The sequence below is a fragment of the Cornus florida genome, unplaced genomic scaffold (assembly GCF_030987335.1).
Source record: "Cornus florida cultivar Cherokee Brave unplaced genomic scaffold, ASM3098733v1 CherokeeBrave_3.0.0_Hap2_Chr02, whole genome shotgun sequence".
In the NCBI taxonomy this organism is placed as follows: domain Eukaryota; kingdom Viridiplantae; phylum Streptophyta; class Magnoliopsida; order Cornales; family Cornaceae; genus Cornus; species Cornus florida.
Window position 1 is genome coordinate 63,664,950 of NW_026775572.1, and position 19,684 is coordinate 63,684,633.

Below are 19,684 nucleotides of genomic sequence, written 5' to 3' on the forward strand. Positions count from 1 at the left end.
AAAAACAAATTAAGTGACCACTCACACTCATTCCATGCACAGCTAAAAGAACCCATTTTCTCTCTCTACTCTCTGCTGTCTCTCTCTCTACTTTCTCTCTCTACAGAGGACGGACTTGAAGGCCGGAAGTCGGAGGGGTCACTGTTTCTCTCTCTACAAAGGTAGTGGTCTCGAGCCATTCTCTCACATTTCCTCGAAGGGTTTATTCAATTGGAAAAGGGTTTCTCGTTTTGGGTATTTTTTGGGTTTCTCTCTCCATTTTAACTTCAGGTTGAGGTTGTTCGCATTTGTTGTTTTGAATCGATATATATGGTTATTTTCTGTTAAATTAGGGTTTTACTGGGCTACAGCGTTTCTCTCTCTATATGTATGTGTATATATATCTAATTTGGTGGTGGTTGCTAAGTGGGTCTCTTGACTTCTTTTCTTAATAGTTTGTTCATCTGTATAAACTAGCGTTTTGGTATGTGTTGTTGTTTGATTTTTGGTGGTTTTATGTATTTGCATGTTGTTTTGTGCATGAGGTTGCAATGTTGACCATTCTTATACTTGGGTCAAAATGTGGTCCGTTTGGTTGCCGTGAAAATTTGGGAAAGAAGTGAAATCACGAGTTTAAATAAGAGGGTTTTTATTATTTGGGGGAAACTGAGCCTAATGTTTTTCGGGAATTTTTATTTTTATTTTTTATTTTTATCTTTTTCTTGTAAAAGAAATAACATGTGATTCTCTATGGAAAATGAGAAAACATAGGGTTTGGTGTTGCTTATGCATTCCCATGAACCAGAATCTTGCAAAACTTAAGGATACCTTCTGATCTTTTTGTTAAATTTTTATTTTATTTTATGTTATTTATTTATTTTTTGTTGTTCTTTTGACTGAATTTGAATGTCATTTTGAAGTAAACCAGTTTGAAGTCCCTTTTCATAAAGTCTAAGCAAATTTTTATGTATATTTAACTGTTTTTTATTCTCAAATGGCATTTTACTTCAGTTTTGATTTATGGTATGCTGTGAGAGCCATGGAAGAGAACCCCTCTTGCACTCTTTCAGACGGGTTATTGACTGGAATCAGATTTGGTTTGGCAACACCTATAGAAATTGTAAGTACAAGATTGTCATTTCTGCATTTTATGCAAGTGTAATTAGGTTTTCCCAGAGGGTGATGTGGAATTTGGTTGATGTACTGCTTAGCAACAATTTTTATATCTTAAATTTCCTTTTTCTTGGTAAAAGATTTTATTATGTTTCCTTGTTGCTGGAAGGGAATTATTACAATAGTTGAGTTCAAAGAATTCTTTCAGATTCTATAAGAATTTTGTGCACTTCTTTCTGAAAGAAAATATCAGCCTTCAATTATTATGTGCACCATGAATATATATATATATATATATATATATATATATATATATATATATATATATATATATTTTGTACTGTCGAATGAATCCCACAATGCTCTTAGGGAGACTCAAAACCTCTACCTTTCACTTTGAAATGAGAGGAGATACCACTAGGCCACAGCCCTTGGTGTGTGATCCGTGATTAAACTATCATAAAAACTGTAAAACACTTCCGATTGAGAAGAGGTTCTTAAAGTTTTGCCTGCTAAAATTTAAAAGTATGGTTTTGAATCTTATGCCTAGTTCTGATTTAGTTGACTGACAAATTCATATGATTCCCTTTTTTTCCTTGTTCTTTTTTCTGTTATAGTGTACATCTTCCAACAGCGACTTGCCAATTAGCCATGCTAGTCAGCTTTCAAATCCTTTTCTTGGTCTGCCCCTTGAATCTGGTAAATGTGAATCTTGTGGTACTGCTGAGCCAGGGCAATGTGAAGGTGTGTAAGAATTTCATCTTTTTTGCCTTGTCATTTTGTAAAAGGATTGAGTTCTTATCTTAATGAAAAAAGGTATGTGGAACAGATGATTATAACCTTTTTATGCTTTTGAGGAATTACTGCTAAAGTTCTTGGTTTTTTCCTTTCAGGCCACTTTGGATATATTGAGTTACCGATTCCAATATATCATCCTTCTCATATTGGGGAATTGAAACGGATGTTAAGCATGTTATGCTTAAAGTGTTTGAAGATAAAAAACAGGAAGGTATACATCCTATTAGTTTTTATTTTGTTTGCGGAGTAGCATTTGGTTGTTGCCTCAAAGAGTTGGTAGTTACAGGCATGCCATTTCTTGGTTTGGCCTAGAAGATAAGATGTTCAGAAGGCGTGCCTTGTATTTTTACTCTTGTAATTTGAATAGTACCCTTTTGAGTGGATAGACAAAAGGAATTGTTACATGTTTTCACCACTCTGATAGTGCTGAAGCTTGAACCTGGAATTTTTTATGTTGATTGGGTCAAGATAGTTGCACTTGGTTCTAAGCTCTTGTAGAATGCATAGTTTGTCAAAGTGGTCAGCACACACGTCTCATTTCACTGTATTTTCAAAGATTCTTAATTTTTTCAATGGATTTTACTTTTACACTAATTAATGAATCTGTTACTCTCCTATGTGTTCCTGATGGCAAGGGGCATGAAGAACTGAGCAGCCTTGTCTTTTTGCTGAAATACCTTGTGAATTTTTTGAAAAAGGGCTTGCTTGTATTCAGTTGCCCATCTGCCCCAAGGTTTCTACGTGTTGACAATGCGAGATGAATTGTCATGCTTAGACATGGGAATATCATATGAAAATTATGAACTAGAAACACTGTCATCGGCTCATGATATTTTCCTGACACATTAGGTAAGCCTTTGAAAACACTCAGAAGTATGGGATAGATTTTTCTAAACTTGTGCTGAATTTTATTTTCTATTCCTAATAAATGAAGGAATTCCATAGAAATAACATTCCGGAGTAGGCAAATTCAATTTGCATGGTAGTTGTACAAGTTATGCATGCTCGGACGTTGCCAACACAAAAATATCTAAGTACAAAAATATCATGGAAGTCAGTCTATTCTTTTTAGAAAAAGTTACTCACAAGCTCTTACTTTCTTTTTATGAAAAAAAATAATACTGTTTATTTTATTTTTATGTTATATTATATATATAATGCAGTTTTCGTAATATCCAAAACATATAAAGGAGGTTCTGGAGTGTTGGCATCTTCTCTTTTTGTTCTCTTTCTCTCTCTCTTGGTCCCTTAACAAAGGGATGTAATGGGGATTTTTAGTTATTATTTTCTCATTTTTGCTGACCCCATTTATATGGGACAAAGGCAAGGATGGTGATTTTCTCATTTCTGTCTCCCTCAGATTCGAAGGGGTTCGTGTAAGGTTCGTGCTATTCTTAAGATGTATTTGAGTGTTTCTTCGGTCCTTCAAAACCTTTTCATTTCTTAAATTGATAAATTACCGTTCCATTTTGTGATACATGTAATTATTTCGTCATTTCTTTGTGAAGTTTATTTTCATGCATAAATCTTGTGAATTATCGGCACAGGCTTTCCTGCTTTCTAAATTAAGGGGGTAGACCCTTAGTTGTGTTATATCAAAATACAAATGTAAAATCCTCTGAGATTACAACGGATTGTGTTATTATTTATACTATCCTTATCTATTTTCACAATAAAAAGTTGATAAAATAGTGAGTGTATTTATACTTCTGATAGCTGTTTGAGTTCAGTTCTTTCTTTATTCCTCAGATTAATTCTATTTGACTTTGTATCTGACGTGCTATAATTCCTTTGCTTGTGTTCCATATGCTTTGTCTTAATGGGTTTACACTTTGAGTTTCAGGTAAAGAACATTGGTCTGCTTGAAAGAGCGCTGTCCTCTTGCTGTGAGGTGAGTTTCTAACTGTCAAAATGATTGCTATAAATGTGACATTTTGATTGTCTACAAATGAGTTGTACTTTCTGCTCATTTGGTACTACTCATTTGATCCCTTTTACTATTAATTCATATTTTTGGTTAATTTGTCCCGTTGGGTTTTTTTGCTCTCTCTCTCTCTCTCTCTCTTGAAGATGTGCATATATATTCCTAAGTCGAGGGATTATATATGGTGGAGATCTATAAAGAGAAAGAAGAAAAGAGATACATAATCCGAAAGAAGCCAAGAGAGAAAATGAAAAATAAAGGGGAGGGGTATTAGGATGGCATAAAGTTTACGAAGGATTCGAATTTCAATGTTCTGCCAAGTAAGCCACTTTTAAGTTGGCTGGTCTGGGCCTCTGGGGATCCAGAGAATGACATATTTATTTGATGAATTAGATCTTTATATTTTTATCAGAAAAAAGAAACTCGATTTTTAAGACGAGCTCTTTTAAGACGTGTGGTTGTGATTATACTGGTAGTGGTTCTCTAGCACAAATTAAGCTTATATAAATTATATATTAAATAATTCAATACCTCCACGCAGATTTAATAGCTTGATAGTAGAAAAGTCCATCTTCGCTTGCCCTCATGCTTTCCAGGAAAGAAAAGCAAATGAAAATCACCCATCAATTTTTATCTTGAGCTTACCATTTGGAAGGCAGCTCCGATTGTCACTAAACTTGTCTTGGTCGGGGAAGGCTACATGCTTGAATTGATGTCTAACTGTGTCAGCATTAATGCATTTTGATTTCTTTTGTTATCCAAGATCTTTGTGATAGGATTAAGCGTTGGTCCACTGCTGGATAATTCATATTATAAGATTCTTTCACTGTTTCTCTCCTTCGGTATCACCAGATAATAAATATGCACAAATTAAATCACTTCACTTTGTGACTAAGAGTCAAGGTATTTGAATTGGTAAAGGTGCTATATCCCATGGCATAATACAGTTCACCAATATTTTAGATAGGAAGTACCTGTAGTAGAAAGGATGGTTATAGTGTGTATCCAGGAGAGGGTGTGTGTGCTTGGGAAGGGAAGGCGGAGAGAGCAAGGAAGGAAAGGTGCTGCACTGCTTGTTTCTCTTTGACCTGCATAATTCATATGCAGGATAAGGCACAGTACGTGTTCCTTGTGGAGGTAACAAGTGGTAACGTTTCTCAAACTCAATATCCAAGCATGGGATTTAAACTTTCCGGGTGCATGGAGAACCAAATGTTTGATTCAATTCAAACTCAACGCCCTAGGTTGTTTTTGAGTAGGTGATGTCTTATTTTGCTTTCAGTTCTCAATTCTCAGTTATTATTATTAGCTTTATTGTTGTTATTGTCATTGTTAATTTCAGTAGTTGTTATGAATAGGTTATGGATATAAAAAATACTGGTTGGTATTCTCATTTTCACTTTTAGTTGTCCTTTTTTTATTGATAAGTGAGAATATAATAAAAAGCGTTCAAATGGGGAACGCATCCCGGAAACTATACAAAGGCCGAAGCCAAAGAAAGGAACCCAAAAAATCAACAAACTCCTCTAAAGATTGACAATTTCTCCCCATCACCCAACCAAAAAGAGAACTAATGATTAGAAATTTCAAAGCCCCAATGGAAGATTCCTCCCCGTTGAAAGATCTTATATTCCGCATAACGTTTTGCGCACTTAGCCAACTTCTTATTTGGTAAGTTTGAAGATGAGTGCTAGTTATAAAGGAAAGGGGTAAATTACACTGACCATCTTTGTTTTTCTCTTTTTTCCCCCCCTTTTCCCCCCTATCAGCCCATCTCATTCATTTTTGCTTCTTTCCCACGTCTTCATTCTAAAGTCCCAATATTTGTATCTATGTTACCCGGACTCGGGTACGGGTATCAGACACGGGTATGTGTCTAGAGGTCGGATCCATCATTTTTTAAATTATAGGATACGGGGACTCAGCTAAAAAGTGTCCAAAATTTGGACACGGACACTTGGACATGTCTTAATTATTATACAATGATAATACTTATCAAAAAAAAAATATATATACACACACAATGATAATACTTATCAAAAATATATATATATATATATATATATATATGTATATATATATATATATATATTATACAATAATAAAAGTATAACCTATTTATCTAAGTCTCTCAAGTATAGACATTATGTCCTACTCTCTCTCTACAAAAAAAGAAAAAGAAAAAAAGAGAGATATCCTTGTCATTTGGTTGGTAAGGTAGATGGTTTTTTACAAGAAAAGTATAGTAAATGTAAAAGTAAAAAGTAACTGCACAAGGCTCTATATATATTGTTTTTTAAATACTACTAAGAAAAGTATGCAAGTTTCCTAAGAGTAAAAAATATACGAAGCAAATTTAAAAGTAAGAAAAGTCAAAAAGTAAATGCACTGGGTCCAATAAAAAAAAGTAACTGCACTGGGCCCTATGTGACAGAAACAAAGAAAACATGGCAGTAAAAATGACCACTCATCTGCCACACGTCAGATCATTAAATAGAGAGATGAGTGGCGTGAATTCACTCTCGCATAAAATTAAAAACCGTGTAACAGCCGCGCGTTGAAAACAACCATTTTCAACCTTAAAAAAGCCCTAATTTCTAACCAGCAGACTCGAGCATGTCTTCTTTTATTTATTTGTTTAAAGAACAACTATTGTTGTTGTTATGAAGTAGATTTAGTTCATTAAACGATAAATTAAATATATTTATAACTCATTATGTATTATGATTAGTGATTTTTTCATTGTAAGGTTGATGACAAATAATATTATTCTTAAATAGAGGACCATAGATATAAAAAGATAAAAGATATATTTATTCATCGCCATGTCCTTATCTTAACTCTTTATTACGATTTGAGTGTTTGTGTCGTGTCGTATCCGTGTCCCATTCCCATATCCGTGCTTCTTAGTAGGTGGCTATATAGGAAATACGGATGGTGAAGATTGTTGCCTTCATCTCTATAAAGCTGGAGGATGAAGAAAACTGTTGTCTCTGGGCAATCTAAGTAATCGGGGTAATCCCAAATTGTCAGCAGATTTGCTAGGACCGGATCGCTATCGGACCTATGGTCTCCTTTGTTTGCGACCTTTTCACTTTTGTACCAAAGGAAACGTGGCCAGTTTGACTAACCATATATGATTAATGGTGGATCTAACCATTTGACTATCAAAAGATATCATGTATTGCTAATCTTGTTTTTGCTCTTGGCATACTCCAAGTAGTATTGCTTCTAACCACCAGTACTTATATATTTGTCATGGGATGTATTATATATCCAGTGACAAAATCAAGGGTGAAAATTGCTTCCTCCATCACTGTCCATGTCCATACTAATGTGACCAGAAGCACTTACTTCATAGGAAAAGAAGATTGACCAGATTATCTCATTTGTTGGAAACACCGGAAAAGAAGATTGCTTGTGCAAATCTTAAATTTGTTTGGTAGAGAGAGACTAGATAATTTCAGGGAGAGATAAAAAAGTTAATTTTACATTCTCCGTCAATGATATTTAATGAAGTTGGTTATAACAGGGGAAGTCAATATTAATTTTGAAAAACGAGGGGAGGTTTTGTAATTATGCCAAATCTCAAAGGAGGTTATTGTAATTTACTCCCTCTCCCCCCCACCCAAAAAAAAAAAAAAAAGAAAAGAAAAGAAAAGAAAAGAAAAAGAGTCAAAGATAAATTATAAGAAATGTCATTTTAAGATATATTAGTTTAATTCTAAGAACTTTCAGTTTAAGATATAATAATCTTTGCATTTCGAAGTTCCAAATGTGAATTTATATGTATGTATATGTGTATTTTATCTGAACATTATAATCATTTTAGACAAGTTTGTGTTGCACGCCCACACTCTTAGGTGAGAATATTCGTTTATATTTGGAGAATGTTCTCTTAGTTGTTGTGGACGGATATTATTTTCTTATATTTGAAGAACTTATGCAAAAAATATTATTTGCATCACTTATATTTGGTAAGTGATGCAAAAAATATTTGTAAAAAAAGAAAGATCATTTTTTATAGGCAACATTATTTCAACCATGCTTCCACTTTCTAGTTGTTCGAAATATCAAGTCATGGAAGCAAGCAATTTAAAAGAAAATTTCTGATCTTCCTTCAGTACTTTGTACAAACCACCTGATGATTAGATTAAATGTGACTTGAATCCTACACCTCCCATTTATGGGTACCAACACGAAACAAGTCAAGCAACCGCCCTATGATTAGATTAAATAATTCAAAAATTGTCATTGCTTGACATATATGATGAATTTTGCTTCAGATATCTTTAAAATTATCCCCTTTATGCCCCTTCAGATTCCTCTTAAATAGAGAATTGGCTCTCCAACTTGAGGTCTTCAGCAAGGAAGCTTAAAGAGAGCAGGATAGAGAGAGAAAGAGTGGCAGAGGAGAACTAATGGCAGCCAGGGTTTCTGCTTCTTCTCTTCGCAAAAAGAACTAGTAAATGCTTCCTGCTAGGAGTGGGATACCTGAGGCCTGCTCTAATCTTTTTTCTAATGGGTCCAATGTTGCTTTCTAGTTAACTCTTAACCCTGATAGCCCCATTAATTATCAAGTAAGATAATTGAACTCCAGGAATAGGATAATTACTATGAATCTCCAACATTGCTAAAAAATTGCAAATAAGCCCTTCCATTTAAATTAGCTTTAGGGATTCAAAAAGGATTTAATGTACGCTCTGTGACTAACTTCCAGTTAACTCTTAACCCTGATAGCCCCATTCTAGTTAACTGTTAACCTTGATAGCCCCATTAATTATCAAGTAAGATAATTGCACTCCAAGAATATGATAATTACTATGAATCTCCAACATTGCTAAAAAATTGCAAATAAGCCCTTCCATGTAAATTAGCTTTAGGGATTCAAAAAGGATTTAATGTACGCTTTGTGACTAACTTCTAGCCACTTTGGTTATTTGATTTATCACCTTTAATCATATTAATCTTTTCTCCAAAGATGATGACAAATAATACTATGTTTGAGTTCATATATAACAAAAACCATTTTAGCGAACTCTTTGCTAAAATTTTTTTTAAGTTTTTTTATTAAAGATCTCACTCATTGAAAATTTAATACAATTCAGATTAGAGATAAGAGTCCATTATATTCTCCGGAATAAGAGATTTTTGTAAAATTTCAAGTGTAAAATTTCAAGAAAAATCATTCATTAACTATTTTATATTATCTATTCTTATCAACAATATGGTTCAATGCATTTCAAATGTGTAAACACATCAAACCCGAGTGTTCCATCAAATGACTAAATAAGCCAACTTATCTCATAGATATCAGTATGGTAGAATGCTCAATTATGTCATTAACTGTTATTTTTCAGAATACAACAATTTGATGATTTCTAGCTCTTTTACATGAGTTTTACTCTATGCACCTAAATCATCCTTTAGTATTTTAAAGGGCTTTATCAACCTCATGGGTTTATTAATGCATAACTACCCATAATGTGAGTAAATGGCAATGAATAATAATGTCATTCCCTAAGTGAAAACGTCTAATGCAAGATTGGCTTGTTGACGGCATACAATCCCAACACTAGTAGCCACAACTAGGTTTGGGAATGTAGTTAAATCGTATCTTGAAATAATTATTTTATAAAGACTATAATTCTGATATATTTGGTTTTTTAGTTGCTTGAGAAATGAACACTTCTAAAAATTTAGAGCTGGCGCCGGTTGATAACAAGATGAAAGAAGGCATTCAAGGCAGTTTAACTATTTGTATGGCTGATTATTTTATTATTTTGTAGGAGGCTTCACAAATTTCTATCAATGAGGTTAAAGCGAATGATGGTGCTTTTTACTTGGAGCTGAAACTACCAACTAGGTCGAGACTCCAGGATGGATTTTGGAATTTTTTGGAAAGATATGGTTTTCGCTATGGTGATGACCATCGTCGACCATTGCTTCCTTATGAGGTTTGGCTTCCTCTGTGCTCTTATATTACCTTATTAGGTAATGATGACATTGTGAATTACATTATTTACTAGGCCTAGGCTGCTTCTTGTTTAGATATATGGCCTGTTGCCTCATTGTAACTAGGCAACAAAACCGACATACTCAAATGCATATCCAAAAAGCCTGAGCATGCCACTTCTGATAGTTTCTGTTGAAAAATTCCAATATATGCATGAGAATATCCTTTGGCATGAAGACAATAGCTAATTTGTAGAGGATGCTTCTTAGAACTTTATGTGATTGGATAGTTTCTTTTCTTCCTTCCCCCCCTCCTTGAGGTCCGTTTGAAGGGCATCGTGGCCCAGCATTAAGTTTCCCCAAATTGAAGCATATCAGACTTTAAAGGTTGATTTTCTTTTCGTCTCTGTTGGTTTTCTCTGTTTGTTAATAGGCATATTATTCATTGGGTTTCTTTTTGGATGGACTTATTTTTCCAAGGAGTGGTTTATGCTTCTAACCACTCTTTGGAGTTATCTGCCTATTTTAATTAGAAGACATCATGTTGAATGAGTTAATATTTCAGCTGTAAAATGTTTCAATTTTAAAGATAAATCTTGTCATTAGAATCTGTATCCAAGAAAATGCTTTGGTATGATATCGTCATTTATTTTGTTTAATCTGGTGTGAATTTACCATTTTAGTTTCAATTTAATGGGGTTTTGGACTTGGAGTTTCCATTTTATTGTCTCTTTGTAACTTTTGATTTATTTTAAAATTATTGCTGATACCCCAAGTTTCTTATGGATACATGATGTTTTTTTTCCTTATCTTTCTTTTGTTTCAAATCTTATGCTTGATTTTTCTCTATTTTTTATTTTCTACAATACAGGTGATGGCAATTCTTAAAAAAATTCCCGAGGAGACTAGAAAAAAGCTTGCTGGGAAGGGGTACTTCCCCCAACATGGATATATTGTGCAATATTTGCCAGTACCCCCGAACTGTTTGTCAGTGCCAGACGTTTCAGATGGAATTAGCGTCATGTCTTCGGTTAGGCATTCTTGTCAAATCTGACTCGGGGGCTTAAATCTATTGTCTTTAGTTGTTAGATTGGGAGTAAGCAAAGTTTTCCCGTTTCTTTCCAGGATCTTTCCACAATGATGCTTAAGAAAGTGTTGAAGCAAGTCGAGATCATCAAAAATTCAAGGTCCGGGACTCCAAATTTCGAATCTCATGAAGTTGAAGCAAATGACTTGCAAGCAGCAGTTGCACAGTATCTTCAAGTTAGGGGCACTGCCAAGGTACTTATATGACTTTGATTTTTTGATTTAATTTTTTTCCAGATGATGTTTAGAATCACAAACAAGTTTTGACTAGTTGAAAGAGATTGCATTACCTAATTATTCTGGCTATCATTTTCATTTATTTTTTGTTTTTCAAGGGAGTGGGATTGGATATGCTGCTTGGTTTCAATTTTTTTTTTCCTAGTTGGGACTCACACACACTGCCTCCACTGAGGTTAGAACCCCTGACCTCCCTTTGGGAAGTAGGAGCCTTGTACCGCTAGGCCACAGGCCTGTTGGTCTGCTTGGTTTCATTTAGCATCTGATATGGCCTATGTAGGATATCTGTTGGTCCAAATAAATAGCTAACTCTGAGTTTTGCTTGCTGCCAGTGCATTGTATTTTGGACGATTTCAGAAACATTGTCTATAATTTATTTTGGTTTTTGCTTGATGGTTTTATATTTTGGCAGTTTAATTTCATTTGTTATTAGTTTCCTACATCGTTGGATGAGTTTTATTCTTTTAAAATGTGCATATGTTGCTTGGATCTGTTCTTTCACAATGATATGGGGGAACTTCTACTTGACTCTCTTGTCTTATCCAACAAAAAAAAAAAAATAAAAAAACTTCTTGTTGGCATTTTTGCACCTATAGATATGTGCATTCAATTAATTGTTTTTTGTCTTTTCATGCAAATCTACAAGGCATCTCGGGATTTAGATGGACGATTTGGGATAAACAAAGAACCCAATGATTCTTCTACTAAAGCATGGCTTGAAAAGATGAAAACATTGTTTATTAGAAAGGGTTCAGGGTTTTCTTCTCGTAGTGTCATAACTGGTGATCCGTATAAAAGGGTGGATGAAATCGGATTACCGTTTGAAATAGCTCAAAGAATTACCTTTGAGGAGAGAGTTAATCAGCATAACATGAAATACCTACAGAAGCTGGTGGATGAAAACTTGTGTTTAACCTATAAGGATGGTTCGTCCACATACTCATTGAGGGAAGGTTCAAAGGGGCATACATTTTTAAGATCTGGTCAAGTGGTACATCGACGAATTATGGATGGTGATATGGTTTTTGTTAATAGGCCACCAACTACCCACAAGCATTCCCTGCAAGCATTGTCAGTGTATGTTCACGAAGACCATACAGTTAAGATCAACCCTCTTATTTGTGGGCCTCTTAGTGCTGATTTTGATGGGGACTGCGTTCATTTATTTTATCCCCAGTCGCTTGCAGCGAAGGCAGAAGTGTTGGAGCTATTCTCAGTTGAGAAACAGTTGCTTAGCTCCCACAGTGGCAACCTTAATTTGCAGCTGGCCACCGATTCATTGTTATCCCTGAAGATGATGTTTATGAATTACTTCTTAAATAGAGCAGCCGCACAGCAGTTAGCGATGTTTGTTTTGAATTCCCTACCAAAGCCTGCATTGTTGAAGGCGTATGGTTCTGGCCCTCTTTGGACTGCTTTACAGATGTTACAGACTGCTCTACCTGCTTGCTTTGACTGTTGCGGGGAGAGACACCTTATAAGAAAAAGTGAGATATTGAAAGTCGATTTTAATAGGGATGTAATGCAGTCCATTATCAACGACATTGTTACATCTATTTTCTCTGAGAAGGGGCCTGATGAGGTTTTGAGGTTCTTTAATTCCTTACAACCTTTGTTAATGGAAAATATATTTTCAGAAGGTTTCAGTGTTTGCTTGGAAGATTTTTCCATTCCCAGAGGCATTATAGAAGATATCCAAAAGAATATACAAGGAATTTCACCACTTTTGTATCACTTACGGTCCACTTCCAATGAGGGGATAGAATTGCAATTGGAGAATCAGTTGCGGCTATTCAAACTGCCCATTGCTAATTTCATTCTTAAGTCGTCTGCAATGGGTAATCTAATTGACTCCAGGAGTGATTCAGCCGTAAACAAGGTGGTACAACAGATTGGAATATTGGGATTACAGCTTTCAAGCAAGGGGAAATTTTATTCAGGAACCTTGCTTGAGGACATGACTCTGGCTTTTGACCGCAAATATCCTTTTGGTGTTCATTATCAGTCTGAAAAATTTGGACTAGTAAGAAGCTGCCTTTTCCATGGATTAGATCCGTATCAGGAGATGGTCCATTCCATCTCTAGTAGAGAAGTAATTGTACGGTCATCTAAAGGTCTGAGCGAACCAGGAACTTTATTCAAAAACTTAATGGCCATCCTTCGGGATGTCGTTATCTGTTATGATGGTACAGTGAGGAATGCTTGTAGCAATTCCATTATTCAGTTTGAATATGGGGTTAAGGCTGGAACTGGGCCCCGGAATTTCTTCCCTGCTGGTGAACCTGTTGGAGTGTTAGCTGCAACTGCCATGTCAAATCCTGCATATAAGGCAGTTCTTGAATCTTCTCCAAGTAGTAATTGCTCTTGGGAGATGATGAAGGTAAATACTTTTAAAATTGGGAACATGTTGTTTCATTTTGATTGATGATTTCAGTTTTGTCCAATTATACTTTACGTAGCCATTGTGTGGATATCAATCTTTCTGTGATTTTCTCTGTTCAGGAGATACTACTTTGCCGTGTCAATTTCAAGAACGATGTATTTGATCGTCGGGTGATACTGTATTTGAATGAATGTGGTTGTGGAAGGAAGTACTGCCAAGAAAATGCTGCATATCTCGTCAAAAATCAGTTGAAAAAAGTCAGTCTTAAGGATACTGCAGTGGAGCTCTTAATTGAGTATGTTTTATTGTGTATCATTTTTATTGTCTCTTACTTTTCTTACACATGTACGTACTTGTCTATCTTTTTTTCTTGTCTCTTACTTTTCTTATGTATATACATGTATATATATTTTACAAGCACATATGGACTTGTTCTTCTTAACTTTATTGTCATCTAAGATGGATGGATATGATCATGGGACAAGGCACAACAAAGAACACTGACCCTTGACACAGAAAATCATAAAAAATAGGACTTGGAAACTGGGAGGATACGGCAATAATATTCACATATAATTATATATGAGACTGTGAGGACAAGACATAGAAACCCCAGATGCCCTTTATTGTAGCTCATCCGTCTCATGTCTGTTGAACTACAACAAGTACCTTATTTATCCCCCAAAAAAAAAAAACTACAACAAGACCTTGGAGTACAATCAGCTACGGTTTTTGATATTGACAGATCAGGATCCTTCCCTTGAATCACTCATGCAAAGTACATTTCCACTACGCATGTATCAGTTTGTTCCCAGGGGTTACCGGTCTTCCGAACTGGAACTTCAACCCTACATCACCACATACAATGGTCAGTAACACAGGCTTACCTTAGGTCAGTTGCATTCCAGACAAGCCTCTTCCCCTATTTCTTCCATGTAAAGTGTCATCCTTTTATTTGCCGCAATGCGCATTGTAGTTTGTTTCCAGGAGTCAACATGTAGGTAGTGTCTTCCTAAGGGCTGCAGGATCAACTGACCAAGGCTGCCAACAAAACTGAACCGGGCCTCAAATCCAACACAATCCTCAACCGGAATCCAGAACAAGAATCAATGATCGCAAATCAACAAGGACTCCAAAGAACGTTTTAGTAAACAAAAGACAACAATAGCTCATATGAGGATTGAACCAAACAATATCCAGTTGACTGCCATCACAAAGGAGCCAGCAGAAGCAGATAAAGAAACTGCACTGGAAACACTAGGTTACAATTAATTTATTCACCAAATTGGCATTTGCAGAACCTCGAGATATGCTACATTTCTCTATTGCCTCTTCTCAAATTACAGTTTGAGATAATCGCATTTGGGTTCTTACAATTCATTATTAATGTTCAATTACTGTGATGATACACAGTATATCGGGATCACATCAGCATCACAGTTTACAAAGATATTATTAAAACCAATAAATATTGTATAATAAGTTTCTCCAAACAACTGCCAGCTCACAAAAATATACACAGTACGTCACATAGAAGATAATAATGTGGTACATTACATTGATATCTTTCAGTGTTATAAAACATAACAATATTTTCAGGGAGGATGGCTGCATCTCACTATAATTATGATGTCTTATCACATATGGAGCAATAATAGGCAAGATAATAGCATAGAACATATTACCTGAGTTTGATTGTGCTGGCATTGTGTCACATATTACCTGGATTACTTTTAAGATATAATTTAAAATTGAGGGGTGGTTGGTTTCAGTTAGCTTCACTTAAGGATGGGAGTCCTTTCTGTATTCTGAGTTTGATTGTGCTGGCATTGTGTCCCAATGTTTGCTTGGACTGTCACGATCTTTACAGCAGAGTGATTCTATCCCTTTCTTCCTCTCTCTTGTTTCTCTCTTTCTTCTTCCTCTCTCCTTGGTTACACATTATAAGTTCCGTTGGCCAAAAAGGGGTGGAGGCCCCCGTATTTCTAGCTTGTGATGCATGGGGTCCTTCTACCACAGCCACCTGGCATAGTTTGGTAGATTGAGGGGTAGCTTGATCGAACTAATTCCGCTATGTCATGTCAAAGTTGACAGGCTTGACAAGCCACCAAGTTATCAATTGACATCCCCATTTGTCAAAGTTTTGCCCCTGGTTATGATTACATATTTCACGGTCTTTTAACTTAATCAAGTCTATTTGATCCTATTTTATGACTAGGTGGGGAGTCCTAATCACTGAAAATTTATGGGTCGTTACATGGAAAATATATAATTATATGACCTTAACTTAAAATATTTGGTACATAACAAGTACATGCCCTATATATATGAGCACTTGTTTGTTTTCTTATGTAGATACGTGTGGGTATGTATTTGACGAATCCTCTACTAGTTCCTTGCCCAATCTTTAATAAGAACTTCATATGTCATTTGTTTTTTAAATATAGTTATACCTCTATATAAATCGTATAGAAACCTTTGATTTGATTTTTATTACGACTATACATTCCTTCCATGTTAAAAGGAAGTTCCATTCAACATTTAAGGCTCACTGGACACATGTAAAGATAAGATGGAGAACTATCGGTTATATGTTTAAAAAGAGTTATTTTTAATTGTGGACATGTCTAAGAGGTTTCAGACTTGTGTCCATGTGTCACTATATGTTTTGCTAGTGCCCTTGCTTCCATTTGGCTGTTCTGGTAATACGATGCTTTAGCCTTTCGTTTTGTGACTTTATTGACAATCTATTTATCTTGAATATATTGGTACATCTTTTCATTTTTTTCCCGGGTGTTTGAGCTTTTATGTGCTTTCCATGTGTGGATACTTACCATTTAATGGTAATATTTAGTGGTTACAAATTTTGTTGTAAATTTACCGTACACGAGTCATCTATTGTTTATTAGCATCATCATTTTGCATGATTATTTTACCTTTTGCTATAGTAAGCATTATATTGTTGTCAAACTTGGTCTTCTCCTGATGTGCATGATGTTTTGAATTTAATAAGAGGTTTTACTTGTTTTCATGTGTGAAAATAATGGTGTTTTGAGTTGCTATTAAAACTTCTGGTGGTTTCATCCTTACAGATATAGAGGACAACAGCAAACTGTTTACGATAGTTCTGAAATTGATCATGGCTTGGTTGGTCATATTCATCTCAATAAGGTTGGTATGTCTTTGAAAAGCATTTGAACTTCTGGTGCGTTTCCTTTGTTTGAAGGTATATTGCACGCCCAATAATTTTTTAATTTTTTTTATGACTTATGGGCTGAACAGATGCAGTTGAAGGATGCAAACATCAGTATGTCGGAGGTTCTTCAAAAGTGCCAAGAAACTGTTAATTCATTTCGGAAGAAGAAAAAAGTTGGTCATCTATTCAAGAGAATTTTGCTATCTGTCAGGTTAGTTTTATCATTAGACTTGTAATCAGAGTTTGAGACGAGCTTTACCATATGGCATATCATTTTTATTTTGTTATTCTACAAGTAAGATTCATTAAAGAGCACTCAAGGGGGGAGCGCATACCAAATACAACTTAACAAAAGCCAAAAAAAACCTGTATATGCACTAGAACTATAATAAAAAACAACAAAATCCTCTAAAGATTTAAAATTTCTCCCATAAAATAATTGTTTGAACTTTTTGTAAATTGTTGTTGTTAACTAGGATATATTCACACCTTAAAATAATTGTTTGAACTTTTTATAAATTCTAGTGACCGACCTTTGTTTTCATTTTTGCTCCTTGTATACCACCATTTCACCATGACTTGGCATAATACTCTTAATGTATGGAATTACAGAGTTATTTATTTCTATAAACTGTATTTCTTCTTGGCAGTGAGTGTTGTTCTTTTCAGCAACATCATGATAGCAAGTGGGTTGACATGCCATGCATGAAGTTCTTTTGGCAAGACACAGGTGATCAACATTTGGAGGCTATTTCTCATATTCTTGCTAACACAGTTTGCCCTGTTTTGTTAGAAACAATTATTAAAGGTATGCTATTAATTTTTATTATTTATTTCAATATTCTTCAACATGTGTGTATCTTAAATATGTTTTCTTTTTCCTGATTTCTCATAGAATTTATCTTCTGTTCATATCTGAATTGTGTAGATATTGCTTTCATTAAGAAGAGGCCATTATCCTGCATGGACATATTGATTAGCTTGTTTTCCCTTTCTTTCTTCTTCCTTTTACCTTTTTGACACCTTTCTTTGTTGAAGGCTGATTTGCTAAGATATATAATTTACGAATAACAAATATGAAATCTCTTATAAGAGATTTTTCTGGAATAGTTTCTTTTCCTTTTTTGTAATGGTGTCAAAAAGTTGGTATGATGACCTCCATCCCCAAAGATGCATCTTTGCAACTTCTTGCACATCCTTTATTGATCATTGATAGTTCCTGGGATGGTTAGCCGAGGATATGATGTGTCAGAGTATGGGCGGTGACTTTTCCTTGTGGGAGGCATGAGTAGGCCTGATATGCTTTTGATTTTGAAATTCCAGCTAGTTTGTTCTGAAGATTGAGTTTGAAATTGTAGTTAACTTTCAATTTTCATCAATCAAACTCACAATCAAGCGACAAACAGAAAGTAAAGTATAGTGGAGCAGAGACGCACAAACCTTAATGTGGAAAATCCAAAAAAGGAAAAGCAATCCACTACACATGAAAGATATTAGTATTAGGTTAACAATTCACTTACCATTGAACGCCTAGTTACTTCTAGTCATAGATGACACCAAACTTTTCCTTGAAAATCTATTCCTTTCGTCCACTCATCTAGAGACTCGCTCCTCACGTATCTTCTTCTTTTATTCATTTATTTATTTATTTATTTTTTATAGTAATTGCTATCCCTTTCTAAATGAAAAATTGGACTAATTCTATTATCAGATAGCAAGTCAAATAAATATGCATAAGGTCCGCAATTATGAGTGATGTGGAAATGTTGAATCACTTGCGTTTGCAAAGTCTCGAAGGAGTTATAAGGTTGTGGTGGTACACGAATTAGAACATAATCTCCTCCAATGAATTTTTGATTCCTAATATGAGCATGTGCAGTAATTTAATAATTTTTATTACTCGAAACAATTCGTTGTCTTATATCGGAATGAAGCTCATGGACAAGCTGGACAAAGGAATCAACAAATTCAAACAAATAGAAATATGGAGGCATAGGTATAAGATCAGAAAATCATATGCACACTCAATAGGATAGCTATCAATTGACTAATTGACCAATCTATGATATACATACTCCATAAGAGGCAACAATGAGTTCCCAATATCTACATGTGCTCCCACAAGACACTGAATCAACTTTCCTGGACTTCCTTCAACTATTTCATTTTTTCTTTCAGTTTGAGGACAAAATGAAAAGGAAAATTTCAAATTGGTGCCTAAAGATGTCCAAAGTGTTTTCCAAAAATGACTTATGTACTTGACATCCTTATTGGACACGATGGAAGTGGGTTACTCATAAAGTGTTAGTCTCTGCACCACTATCTTGATTTATCTCACCTTGTAATGACTCCCATTTGTGGATTTATTTCAAATGCCTTAGACCGGACATGGGAAACTTCCTTAGCCGTTTCTTTTTGTTTTTTTGTTTTTGTTTTTGTTATTTTTTCAAGATGTTTTTGTTATCAGTTATCACAAATCTGAGGAGGAGAAGACCTATATTGTAATTGTACCTTAGAGTCCCTTTCTAATGGTTTTGCAAGTTTTGACTTGATAGTTTTACCATGATACTTAAAGCTATAGGTGTTCTCTCTACAATAGTGAGTTACACTTACATCATAGGTCCATGGGTGACCAAGTAGCACATGTTGATGATACTTTGGTTTTCTGCGCTGTTGAGGAGGCTCAAATGATATATTTGTGGTGTAATTTTGATATGGTTTCAAGTCGTCTCAGGATTGAAGGTGAATGTGGGAAAGAGTGTTTTGGTTCGGGTGGGGGAGGTCCCTGAAATCTCCACTTTAGCTGATATTCTTGGTTGCGGCATTGGCTCCTTCCCCATTTTTTATTTGGGGTTGCTTGTTGGGGCTCTATCGAGGATAGTGGGAGGTTGGGACCTTATGGTGGAAAGGTTTGAAAGGAGTTTGGCTGGTTGGAAAAAAAGCAATATATTTCAAAAGATGGGAGGGTTACTTAGATGAAGAGTACTCTTTTAAGCGTTCTGACTTATTTCCT

The 19,684-nt window shown here is 35.1% G+C and overlaps 1 protein-coding gene across 1 annotated transcript in view; it reads left to right on the top strand.

Annotated features, from left to right (window-relative positions):
- Nucleotides 1-19,684, top strand: part of LOC132295150 (DNA-directed RNA polymerase V subunit 1) — a 47,412-nt gene continuing 27,728 nt past the window's right edge. Inside the window, exons 1-13 of the mRNA XM_059793286.1 lie at nt 1-161; nt 991-1,099; nt 1,710-1,836; nt 1,986-2,101; nt 3,734-3,781; nt 9,604-9,771; nt 10,641-10,799; nt 10,895-11,050; nt 11,739-13,472; nt 13,595-13,770; nt 16,568-16,646; nt 16,758-16,882; nt 17,322-17,479. Coding sequence (XP_059649269.1) covers nt 1,019-1,099; nt 1,710-1,836; nt 1,986-2,101; nt 3,734-3,781; nt 9,604-9,771; nt 10,641-10,799; nt 10,895-11,050; nt 11,739-13,472; nt 13,595-13,770; nt 16,568-16,646; nt 16,758-16,882; nt 17,322-17,479 — 3,127 coding nt within the window. The 5' untranslated portion in view covers nt 1-161; nt 991-1,018. The remainder of the gene's footprint in view (nt 162-990; nt 1,100-1,709; nt 1,837-1,985; nt 2,102-3,733; nt 3,782-9,603; nt 9,772-10,640; nt 10,800-10,894; nt 11,051-11,738; nt 13,473-13,594; nt 13,771-16,567; nt 16,647-16,757; nt 16,883-17,321; nt 17,480-19,684) is intronic.